Below are 11,809 nucleotides of genomic sequence, written 5' to 3' on the forward strand. Positions count from 1 at the left end.
CCCCTCCCAAGGCTGTTCTCCTTTCCACACCCTTACACCCAAATTACCAACAGCTCCGTGCTCCGGTGGGGCTGGGCACTCTGGAGGGCTGATCCCTGCAGGAGATTCCCTTGGGGATGAACAGACCCCAACTTTCCATGGAGTGCCTTTGCATTTCCATTGGAAATTCGTGTTTATTGCCTTTCTTTGTTTGTTTTTCAAGGGAAACTGTGCAAAGCTTTGGATTTAATGGTGCTCTGAGATGGGGATGGAACATCTCCCCACAGATGCCTCCCTGAAAGGCTGTTTTTGAACTATTGATTCCAGTTTTTCAGGGGTAGAAAGCTACTCCCTATTTTTAGTAAAGCCCTGAACTGATCCAAAGCTTGGCACCACCTTTCTGCCTTTACACAGGAGAAAGACCAGAATCAGCTCCCTTTGGGATTAAAAACTTCCCCCAATGCCACTGGAGTCACAGCCCTCTCGTTTCCCACAGGAGAAACACCAATCTAACACACCAACTCACATTTTTTAGGGATGATAGAGGGACATAGGGTGCTTTCCCCCCCCCAAAAAAAAAATCCCAGTGGTAAAGATCAGAAAGATACTTAAAAGATGCTCATGTAAGTATTTATTGGGTTAGAAATATGGTGTGGTTTCCATCCCAGCACACAGCTGCATCCCAAACAGGCACAAACAGGCAGGAATTGCTGCTCCATTTGCTTCACCTTCCCACTGGCTAAAGCTGAATGCAGCAAAAGGCACCTCCTACAATCCTGAAAACTCCTTAACCTGGATATAGAAATCTATTGCTTGATAAAGAAAAAAACCCTGATATTAAAAAAGGCAGCAAATGCAGAGTTAGTCTGAAAGCCAGGAGTGTCCTGCAGTTCCCTGTCCTTTTTCCCCAGTCCTTTGAGATTTTCCAGGAGGCCCCATGGTAGAGATTGATTTAAAATCTCAATTTGTGAGTGGCCCTGCTGGTGGATTTCTTTTTTTTAATCAGTAGGAACACTCAGGAATTCACTCCATGAGTTTACATTCAAGGAATTTGGGTGTGTGGGTGCACTCTGGATAGGTCCCATCGAGGTGGGTGCTGCTGAAGGCTCCAGAACCTTTCTGAAGCAGCAGGAAGGATCCATTCCCAGTGGGGCAATGAGCTGGAAAAGAAGATTTCACCCCATGGGATAAGGCTGGGCAGAATCCCCTGAGAGGAACCTTTATTTCTGTTTGGATGGAGGTGGAGGTGGAGCACATCCCACCCCACCCTACCCTCCAGCATCCCCCTCCCCACCACAAGCTGCATCTCTCCAAGACATGCATGGCGAGTATCCATGTGGAAAGGCGCTGATGGGGCTGGGAAGAGCCCCACAAAGCCCATCTGTGCCCCCCAGGAGAGGAACCATCCTCCAGAGGAGCAGCACAGCAAGGGGCTGAGCCTGCCATCCCCTGCAGCAGCTCACAGAGAGCTCCTCTCGGGCAATCGCTGCCGGATCTGGAAGGCCTCACACTTCTTGTACTTCATGGTCAGTCCGTACTGCGGAGTGATGTCCACCTGCTCCCCGGGCCTCAGGCTGAAGTGCAGCTGCTGCAGCAGCGTGGTGAGGAAGAGGAAGATCTCCCAGCGGCCGATGGTCTCGCCAAGGCAGCGGCGCCGGCCCAGCCCGAAGGACAGAACCTTCTCGCTCTCGGCGCGGTTCAGCTCCGTCCCTGCCGCGCTCAGGAACCGCTCGGGCCTGAAGGCTGAGGGCTCCTTCCACAGCGCCCTGCGACACACAGGGAACACTCACTCACAGGGTTGGAATATATATTATAATATATTATTATATATTATATAATATTATATATTATATTATATATATTATACTATATAATATATTATATAGTATAATATATTATACATAACATTATACATTATTATATAGTATAATATATTATGTATAACATTATATATAACATTATATAGTACATTATATAGTACATTATATAGTACATTATATAGTACATTATATAGTACATTATAATAGAATGATATTTATTTAAAATAAAATAAAAATAAAATAAATAAAATTTCAAAATAAAATTCAAAATTAAAATAAAACAATAAAATAAAAGTAAAATAAATTTTAAAAATAAAATAATAAAAAATATAATATTGATTCCAGTTTTTCAGGGGTAGAAAGCTACTCCTGATTTTTGGTGAAGCCCTGAACTGATCCAAAGCTTGGCACCACCTTTCTGCCTTTACACGGGAGAAAAGACCAGAATCAGCTTCCTTTGGGATTAAAGACTTAAAAAAGAAAAAATAATTTAAAAAATAAACTAAAGTAAAATGTAATATATTATAATAAAATGTAACACAATGTAATAAAATATAATATATAAAATATGAGATATTATATATAATATATTGTTCCAGATTGCAAAGCAAGAGGTCTTCTATTTGCCATCTGTATGGCAGTTGTCTTTTGTCAAGTGGGCAGTTTTCCTTATCTCTTCCATCAACCACTCAGGAGGGTAGACCTGCTGATAACAGCTATTGAATGTCACTGCATGGCTGATAAGAACTACAGCATCCCATTGGGAGATGTGAGCCCAGAGGGAGGAGCCGAGCATTCCTAACTGGATATAATCTGAGATTCTGGAACACCAGCACAGCTTCTGCACTGGATTTCCCAGAGGAACAGCAGCTGCCTCTTGCCCTGGATCTTCAGAGGAAGAGACTGCACCTTTCTACAGGATCCCTGCTCCAACAGAACCAGCCCTGACACTGCAGGGGGGCTGAGCCACAATTCCAATGGGACTGCTGCCAACACCCTGACCCACAGGGTGTCAGGCTGGGTTCTGACTCTGTCAGTGTTGTTCTAGTGTACTGCATTGTTCATTTTATCTTTTTTTTTCTTCCCTATTAAAGAATTGTTATTTCCTGCTCCCATATTTTTTGCCTGAGAGCCCCTTAATTTAAAATTTATAACAATATGGACAGGTAGAGAGGGTTTACATTTTCCATTTCAGGGGAGGCTCCTGCCTTCCTTAGCAGACACCTGTCTTTCCAAACCAAGACATATATATACTATATATAATATATTATAAAATAATTTGTGCTGAAGGAAGTTAAAACCCACAGTATTTTGTGTACTAGAGCCAGTGTCAGGCAACAAGCAGTAACAGGCTAAGTGATAAGAATGAGGATTTCAACACCAGGAGGACACTGTCTCCAGAGATGTGTATTTCAAGGGATTTTTTTCATCTGACAAGACCCCAGCAGGAGGCATTTGATAGGCATCATCAATAAGATAATATTCTTATTATCCAGAATTATCCAGACACCAGAAGTTTATCTCAGAAGATTTCCACCTGACAGGATTTCAGCAATTACCCGCCAGTTCTGGGAAACATGGTAGTAAGAAAGAAAAAACTACAATAATATGCTAAAATATGCTAAAGAATGGCCCCTTCCAGAGCCCAAAAGACTGTATAAAACAAACCCCTTAGAAATGACATTTGGAGACCCACGGGGACTTTGGTGCAATAGAAGCCAAATCCTGGGTTCCCCAGCCCTGATTGCCTGGCTCAGAGTCAAATTGCTTGTAGCTTTTTCCAAATATATACTTTGATTAGTTAATAAATTTTCTTAATTATTAAATTGAAATATTCATTTATAACAGGGTCACATAACAGCTTGTCCAGTGCCACCCCCTGCCATGGCAGGGACAACTTCCACCATCCCAGGGTGCTCCAAGCCGTGTCCAGCTATAGGGATGTGCCCTCTGTTGACAGAGTGACCAAACTCTCCTTTGTCTCTTTAAAAAGGAAAAAACGACCAGAAGTTTCTTTCCTCAATCAGCAAAGAAGACACCTCATAGGACCTGGGGGACTTCACCTCAAACTTCAGGATAGCAAATTGGACAGGAGCTAAAGAGTCCCTCTTAAGCACTTTACTAGAAAAAGAAGAGAACAAAGAAACCAATGGCTTTTGTGAGGTGTTTTACCAAGGGCAAGAACCTCTTGCACCTGGCTTGGTCCTTCTCTGTAAAGAGCTTTGTTATTTTTGCCTTTTATGAAAACTTTTCTGTTTCCAACACTACCACAGAAGCCATCCTGCTGCTTTTATGCCTTCTAAGGTAGCTGAGCTAGCTTGGGTGTGATATACATCTCCAAGAGTTTGTGAGACCTGGCTTGTAGAGACCTCATATCATCCAGCCTGGCCTTGGACACTGCCAGGGATCCAGGAGCAGCCACAGCTCCTCCTTCAGGCCCTGCAAGGGGCTCTGAGGTGTCCCAGATCCCAGCTCCAGAGCAGAAGGTTCCAGCCCTTGGGCACTGTGATGGTTCTGACCCCCTGCAGTGGGGTCAGTGACCAAAACCCCTCCTTGCAGAGAGGAGCTTTGCAGCACTGCCTCTCTCCACCACCCAAAAGCACCCTTGGCAAGCTCTGGCCCTGATCTACAGCACCAACTCGTGTCAGACTCCATCAGCTCAGCCCATTGAAACCCCTGTTCCAGGCTTCAGGCTGTGTTTGCCCAGGCAGACACCAGAGATGGATTTAATTCCATCCATTTCATCCCAGCAGCCAGAGAACCTGCAGCTTCAGCACTGGGATCAGCCAGCAGCCCTTCAAACATGGAAAATGGGGACCAGGAGGGTTCCCTGTGTTGAATACTCTCAGCAGAACTTCCCAGCTTGCCCCAGGGCAGCTGCTGGGAGGTGCCAGGTGGGATTTAACAGTGTCTCAGCTGGGAATTTCTGCTGGGATATATGGAATCCTCTCTGCCCTAAGGACAGCATTCCCATCCCACACTCAGGCAGGAGCAGGAGGGATATTGGAAGGTTTCTGGCCTCTTGGGGTGTTTGGATACAAACATCTTGAGCTTTGATCCAAAACACCCCACCTGGGAACCCCCTCCTGTATCAATCCTTAGCTCACTCCCTGCTGGAATGTCTCTGCTGGGAAGCAGTGGAGGGGCAGGATGGAGCTCTGCTTCCCAGTCCCCCCATCATTCCTAAAGCTGATTATCAGCAACCACAACACGAGCCCGTGGACTTTAGCAGGGTCACATAACCACATTTTTCTCCCTTAAAAAGAGGAGTCAGCAATTCCCATTGAGCACATCCAGAGCTTGGATCACAGGATCTGCTTGGCAGCAGGATTTTCTGATTCCTGACTACCCAGCAGCCTGAGCAGCACATAAATTATGTAATCCCTCATGCTGGGGAGCTGCTGAACTGGGGGCCAAGTCAAGCTGGACCAGCTCCATGCCCAACAGAGCCAAGGCTGGGCTCACCATCAAACCCACACCATTTTTGGTCCAATCTGCCCTTTTGTACACAATCCAGTCGTTTCTTGGAATGAGGATCAGAGTGATCTGAATGCCAAGAGCAGCCACAGCAGCCTGGATGAGCAGGAGGGGTTTGGGATACTCACTCATCATGGTTCACTTGCCACTGGTTGATGAACACACAGGTGTCCTTGGGGATGTAGTAGCCATTCAGCACTGTTGCTTTTGTTGTGCTGAAGGGAACAGAGAAGTTAGAGGAGATCCACAGCTCCTGACAAGCCAAAGCCCAGTGAGTCCTGCGGGGGTTTCATCTTCAAAGCCCTACTTGTGCCCTTAGGACTGGCTAGGAAATACCCCAGATTGTATTCGGGAGGTTTAAGAGTCGTGGCTTCACTTTCCTCCACCAGAAAAATTCCAGTTTCACTTCACAGCTCATTCCAGATCCGTTGTGATGGTTCCTCTCAAGGCGGGAAAGAAAATATAAACCCAGGTGTGCTCCGCCAGCAAAGGTTTGTGGAGAGGAACCACCCTCAAAACAAAGGATCCAACCCCCAGAAGGGCAACAAGCTGGAAAATTTCCCCCTCACAGGGATCAAAACCCCCAAAGAAGGTGTTGGCCGCTCCAGCCCGTACCTGTGTGGGATGGTGAAGGGCAGGAAGGAGGAATGCCTGAACATCTCCAGGATGAAGGCTTCCGTGTAGGGCAGCGTGCCCCGGTCCGACAGCCGCGGCCGCCTCTCGCGCCCGATGGTGCGGTCTGGGGAGGGGGCAGGACAGGGTCAGCACCGGGGCTGAGCACAGAGAGCCCCAGAGGGATGTGGGGCATGGACTCACCCAGCTCTTCATGGATCTTCTTCTGGACATCGGGGTACAAGGCAACGTACATGAGGCTCCAGGACAGGGCAGTTGCCACAGTGTCAAAGCCTGGATGGGCATGGGGGAGGCATTTAGAGACCACAAGAGGACAGGTGAGTGGGTGTTTCAGATGCCACCGCTCCAGATGTTTGCTCCCCCAAAAAGTGTTCAGGAAGGCACCCAATAGCAGCTCCACACACCCAAAGGTGGCCAACATGTCCACCCAGCAGCTCCATGTCCCCACCCAGCCTCATCCCAAAAGATCCAATGGTGCCCACAGAAACATTCCCACCTGCCCCAAAGAGGTCGTTGACGATGTGGATGATCTTCTCGTTGGAGAGCTGGACACCCGTGTCCTCCCCAGTGCTGTTCTCCTGGCAGTGCCCGATCAGCGAGTCCGTGATGTCCCGGATGTGCTCCTGGGGAAGAATCCACAGAATTCACAGAATTACCACGTTGGAAGAGACCTTCAAGACCATCAGTCCAACTCAGCCCCAACACCTCAACTAAACCCTGGCCCCCAGTGCCACACCCAGGCTTTGTTAAACACACCCAGGGATGGTGACTCCACCACCTCCCTGGGCAGCCATTCCAGACCTTTATCACCTTTTCTGTAAAAAATTGTTCCCTAATATCCAGCCTAAAATTCCCTTGGTGCAGCTTGAGGCTGTGTCCTCTGGTTCTGTCAGTGCTGCCTGGAGAAGTGGCTCAGGGACACCATGGACACACAGGGATGGGGAAACCTGCCTCAAATGGCTTGGGGGAGAGAATCACTGCAGCTCAGAGGCCTCCAAGGGGCTTTGCTGGGTGAGAAAGGGAGTTCTGGATGCTGAGAATGTCAGACTTTCTGTGCTGACAGACAGACTCCGAGGAGAGCACTACATTTGACCTGAGGCTGTGGAGAAGGCTTCCAAAATTCATTGATAGCACTGGGATGATGAGTGTGTAGTTGATGAGGAGTGTGTAATGTCACAGGGCAGAAAACTGGGGTTTTAGAATATACTAATAAATATAGAGCAAGATGGAGGTTTTAGGGTGGAGGCTGGTTGTTCTTCTTTACCTTATTCTTCATGGGTTTGGGGTGGTATTTTGTAATGGGTAATTTTCTTAATTGGAATTGTCATTTCTTAATTGGACAGTTCAGCCTTAAAAGACCTTGTAACAAGAGATTGTTAATAATTTTGTGCCTTGTTAATGAAAGACTGCAGAACCCCCTGCTGTGAGACTGTAACATAGATAATAAATAATAAACATCTGAGCCTGAAGGTGAACTGTCACCTCAAGTACCTTCAATCCCAACCTCGACAGAGGCAGAAAAAGGAAGCCAAAAACCAGCAGCAGGGGACACTTGCAGGCATCTCCACCCACATCCAAGAGCATGTGAACCCTTACCTTATCAAAAGTGCTGTAATGCTCCTGCACAATTTTCTGCACGAAGGCGTTGAAGCGCCGGTTGATGTCCTTGAAGACCTCCATGGTGCGGCTGGGCAGGTAGCGGAGCAGGGGGATGAAGTCGGCGGGGTGGCCGCTCCCGGCCACCTCCCCAAACTCATTGCCCAGGTTGACCAGGCTGAGCAGCTCCTGGTCCTCGTGCTCGTAGCGCTTCCCGAAGCACATGGCGCAGATGACGTTGGCCACCGACACCACCAGGTACTGGTTGAGGTCAAACCTCTTGTCCTCCTCCATCAGCTGCAGGAACTTGGTGACCAGGTACTCGGCCTCCTTGGAGACGTGCTCCTCCAGCAGGCAGCTGCAGGACGAGGTGGGGCTGGGGGCGATGGAGAAGCTCTTCAGGGCGCTCTGGGCCAGCTTCCTGCGCGCTTTCCACACCTCCCCGGAGTCGGGGCTGAACGCCAGGCTCTGCCCGTTGGAGATGTAGTGGAAGCTGTAGAGGTCGGGGCGTCCCATGAAGTCCTCTCCTTGCTTGACCAGGGCTTGGCGGATGGTGTCCAGCCCGCTGAGCACCAGCACGGGCCGTGTCCCGATGCGCACCTCCATCACGTCCCCGTAGCGCCGGCTCAGCCGCGTCAGCGCCAGGTGCGTGTCCGTGCGCAGCTCCAGCACGTTCCCCAGCACGGGATAGCCCCGCGGGCCCGGCGGCCGCCGCAGCCCCGCGGGCACGGCCGCCCGCAGCCGCTGCAGCAGCAGCAGCAGCACCAGGCACAGCGCGGCGGCCGCCAGCAGCGCCTCGCTGCCCGACACCGCCACGGGGCTCCCCGGCGGCCACATGGCAGCGCTCGGTGTCACCGCCGGCACGGACAGCCCTAAAGGAGGGAGCGCAGTGAGGGGAGAGCCGCGAGCAGCGAGGGGCTGAGCGCTGCGGGTGTTCCTGACACTGGGACAGGCAGCGACAGCCCCACACCAGCTCAGGGGATGGAGCTGCCCCTGCAGCACAGGCTGGAGAGCTGTGAAGGCTCCAAACACACCCACCCATGCCTTAAGGGAGTCCTCAACCCATGAGAGACTTTGCAGCACCCCTTTCCCTGCAGCAGACCCTTAGACTGGCACGCAGAACCCTCGGGTGCAGAATCCTCAGGGTTAGGAGATGGGGCTGGTCTCTGGGCTGAGACACCTGCAGGTGCTCCTGACAGGGACAGGGAGCGACAGCCCCAAAGCAGCTCAGGGGATGGAGCTGCCCCTGCAGCACTGCGGGTTTCCAACGGCAAAGGTGGAGATCTGTGAAGGCTCCAAACACACCCACCCATCCCTTAAGGGGGTCCTCCACCCATCAGAGACCTTGTGGCACCCCTTTCCACACAGAAAGCCCAAACCCCCACTGGCACAGCCATGCCTCCTGCCCAGGGAAGCCAGTCTTGTAAAACGAGGCATGGAAAACTGCAGCTCAGCAAATCCCAGGGAAGCAGGAGCAGAGGAACAGCAGCTCCTCTGTGAAGGTGGTTCCAGGACCACCAAACCCATCAGGAGTCACAGCCAGGAGGATGGACCTGCTGACCACAATATTGGGGGCTTGGGGATGCCACAGGGCTGCTCTGCAAGAACACACAGCTCACTGGGTGAGCAGGAGCAGCACCCAAATATGACCTTTCTGGTCCTATATCCACATTCAACCCCTCCCAAAATGCACAAGCTGACCCCAACCCATCAGAGACTTTGTAACATGCCTTTCCCCGCAGCAGACCCTCAGGAATAAACCAAAGATGGGTTAGGAACTGGGACTGGTCTCTGGGCTGAGACACCTGGAGCTCTGACAGGACAGGACAGGAGCAGAGCTGGGCTTCACTTCTAATCCACAGTTGCCACACTTTAGGAAACTCCTATTTCTAAAAAGCAGGGTTTTGCTAGCCAGGAGTGGAAGGAATAGGTTCCCCAACTTTTTGTCTACGTGCCAGGGAAGCAAAGGTGCTCTCTTAACCACAGGACCTTTCTTTCCTCCTCAAAGTTTTTTTCCAGAGCACTTGGCTAGAGTAGAGCTGATCCTGATTTGAGTCAGTGAGCCAGCATTTACCAGCCCGTGGAGCACAGCAGTGGCAGGGATCGTCCCTGATCGATGCATGTATGACAAATAATCCTGCCTGCAGCCGGGGCCAGCGGGATGGGTGCATCCCGCTCCCAGCTCTGTCACAAACCATGGAATCACAGAGTCCCTGAAGTTTGAAGGGACTCCTAATCATCACCGATCCCAACTCCCAGCTCCTCACGGGAAGAAATCCATCGGAAAACCCCGAGAAGGGTTGGGAGAAGGCTGGCTGTTAAATCCCCCCCTTCCCTCGGGTTTGGCAGGGGTCCACAGCCAGCCACGGGACACCTGTGGAGGGGATTCCAGGGGGCTCTGGGGACCTCGCACAGCAGCGGGTGCAGCCCAGCCGGGACCCCTTCCCAGCCCTCGGCAGCGGCAAGACCCGCGAGGGGAGCGTTACCCCCAGGATCCCCCAAAATCACCTTCCAGCAGGTGGGGAGGGGAGGATGCTGCTGGGCTCGGAAAGGTAGAACAGCCCACAGTGGGGCTGTCCATCACCCAGGGTGCTGGAAAAGCCCCCCTAGCCCCCGTCCGTGGCGGTCCGGGCTCTCCAGTACTCACCTGGGCGGGAACGGTGCGGAGCGGCGGGAAGGGCCCGATCCCGCGGCTGGTGCCCGCTGCCCGCGGCTCCTGCTTTATATGCATCGCCCCGCGCGCTGATTGGCCAGGCCGCCTCCGGTCACGTGACCCCCAACTCCCCAAGAACTCCCCGGACCCCCCCACACTCCCCCATCCCTGGTCCCCCCACCCCACCACCTTCCCCGGGGCTCCCCCCACGCGTGTGGTGCGGGACCCCGCTCCCCGCGCGTCCCTTGCGAGGAGGCTGCGAGGCGGGCGGGGGAGCCTCAGGGAAGGGAGGGGGGGTCCCGATAAGTCGTGGCGTGGGGTGCGGGGGTGGGGGGGGTGTCGGTGCCGCCCGTGGGTTCCATCCCGGGGCGGGCATCGCGTGCGAAGAGGGCGGGATGTTTGGGCAAACCCGCACCGCCCCGGTCACTCTAGTCACGCTACCGGCAGGATCTTAAAGGCGCCGGTCCCGCGCCCCGCTGCTCCCCAGGACCCCCACGGGGGCCGACCCGGCTGCCCTGCTCGCCCCCAGACCCAGAGAGTTCCGTCCAGCCACGGCCGCGCCCCCCGCCCCGGTGCCCGCAGCCGCGGCACATCCGCGGTGTCCGGAGCCGCGGGGACAGCGGCAGCGTGGGAAAACCGCCCCGGGCGGCGCCGTGCGGGCCGGGAGGGGGGGACTGGCGGATTCGGGCCCTGCGGGGCTCCGCGAACACTCGGGGATGAGCGCGGACCGCTCGCCGCGGGGTTCAGCCATCGCGCACCTCCGCGGGGGCCGTGCCCGTCCCGCCGCCGCTGTGCCCGGTACAGCAGAGCCGCGGCCACCGGCTCCATGCATGTCCCCGCACCTCGCGCTGCGGGACCGCCCCACAGCTCCGCAGGGACCCCGCGGGGACGTGGGCGGCGGGGCAGCCCCGGGGGTCACGGCCCTGGCTGCCCCGGCCCAGTTAAAGATTGTCCAGGTTCGCGTGAGAAGCGGCCGTGCCCTGTGTCACCTCTGTTCCCTGGGGACAGGGCGGCCCAAGGGGCGAGGTGGGGCTGCCATGGGGCACAGGGTGCAGCCGGAGGGAGGCGGGCACGGATGGTGCAGCCGGGGCGGATGGTCTGGGTCCGAAGGGGGGTTCAGGCAGAGTTTGGAGCCCCCAGCCCCGCTCCCCACGGGGTGACAGGCCAGGTCCTGCCCTGCAGCGAGGACAAGGGAGACCGGCCCGCTCCCAAAATCTGTCCCCTCCGCTCTCATCCTTGTTCCCAGCCCAGCCGCCACGAGGTGGGAGATAGGCCAGGGGGTCCCGCCCCGCCGGGGGGTCCCAGAGGTGGCATTAGGGACATCGCGTGCGAAGGGGCTCCGGCCAGACCCGGGAGGGCCGTCCTGGTCACTCGCAGTCACGCTACGGGTGGGTGGGGGGGGAAATGGTTTTTAAAGGACCAGGGCGGTGGCCTCCCGTCCAGGAGCCTGGCCCGGGGTCAGGGCGGCGCCGGAGCAGCTCAGGATCAGCTCCCCCCACGGCTGGCTGCGGGCTGGGGAGCTTGCGGGGAGTCCCCAACCCTGGGGACAATCGTCGGTGTCAACAGCGGTGCCGTCTGCCGCAGGATGCTGCACCACCTGCGAGGGGACGGCACTGCCCCTGCCATTTGTGTCCCCTCGAGAGGACATGGT

At 54.1% G+C, this 11,809-nt stretch overlaps 1 protein-coding gene across 1 annotated transcript; it reads right to left on the reverse strand.

Moving 5' to 3' along the window:
• Window positions 1–1,438: 1,438 nt before the first annotated feature.
• LOC136562297 (cytochrome P450 1A4-like) lies at window positions 1,439–10,236 on the reverse strand. The gene is made up of 8 exons (XM_066559040.1): window positions 10,153–10,236; window positions 9,067–9,103; window positions 7,506–8,377; window positions 6,406–6,532; window positions 6,093–6,182; window positions 5,892–6,015; window positions 5,405–5,491; window positions 1,439–1,745 (listed from the first exon to the last, which is right to left on the reverse strand). The coding sequence occupies exons 1-8, from the start codon at window positions 10,234–10,236 to the stop codon at window positions 1,439–1,441; spliced, it is 1,728 nt and encodes a 575-aa protein (XP_066415137.1).
• Between the last annotated feature and the right edge of the window lie 1,573 nt (window positions 10,237–11,809).

Source organism: Molothrus aeneus, chromosome 13 (assembly GCF_037042795.1).
Source record: "Molothrus aeneus isolate 106 chromosome 13, BPBGC_Maene_1.0, whole genome shotgun sequence".
NCBI classification, from domain to species: Eukaryota; Metazoa; Chordata; class Aves; order Passeriformes; family Icteridae; genus Molothrus; species Molothrus aeneus.

What these genes read in the sequence shown, in the direction of transcription:
- LOC136562297 (XM_066559040.1), bottom strand. Translation starts at nt 10,236, where the DNA reads ATGCATATAAAGCAGGAGCCGCGGGCAGCGGGCACCAGCCGCGGGATC. An exon ending in CCCAAGCCCCCAATATTGTG is followed by an intron (nt 8,378 to 9,066) that starts GTCAGCAGGTCC and finishes TCCCTCCTTTAG; the next exon opens with GGCTGTCCGTGCCGGCGGTG. An exon ending in CCCTTCACCATCCCACACAG is followed by an intron (nt 5,492 to 5,891) that starts GTACGGGCTGGA and finishes TGTTCCCTTCAG; the next exon opens with CACAACAAAAGCAACAGTGC.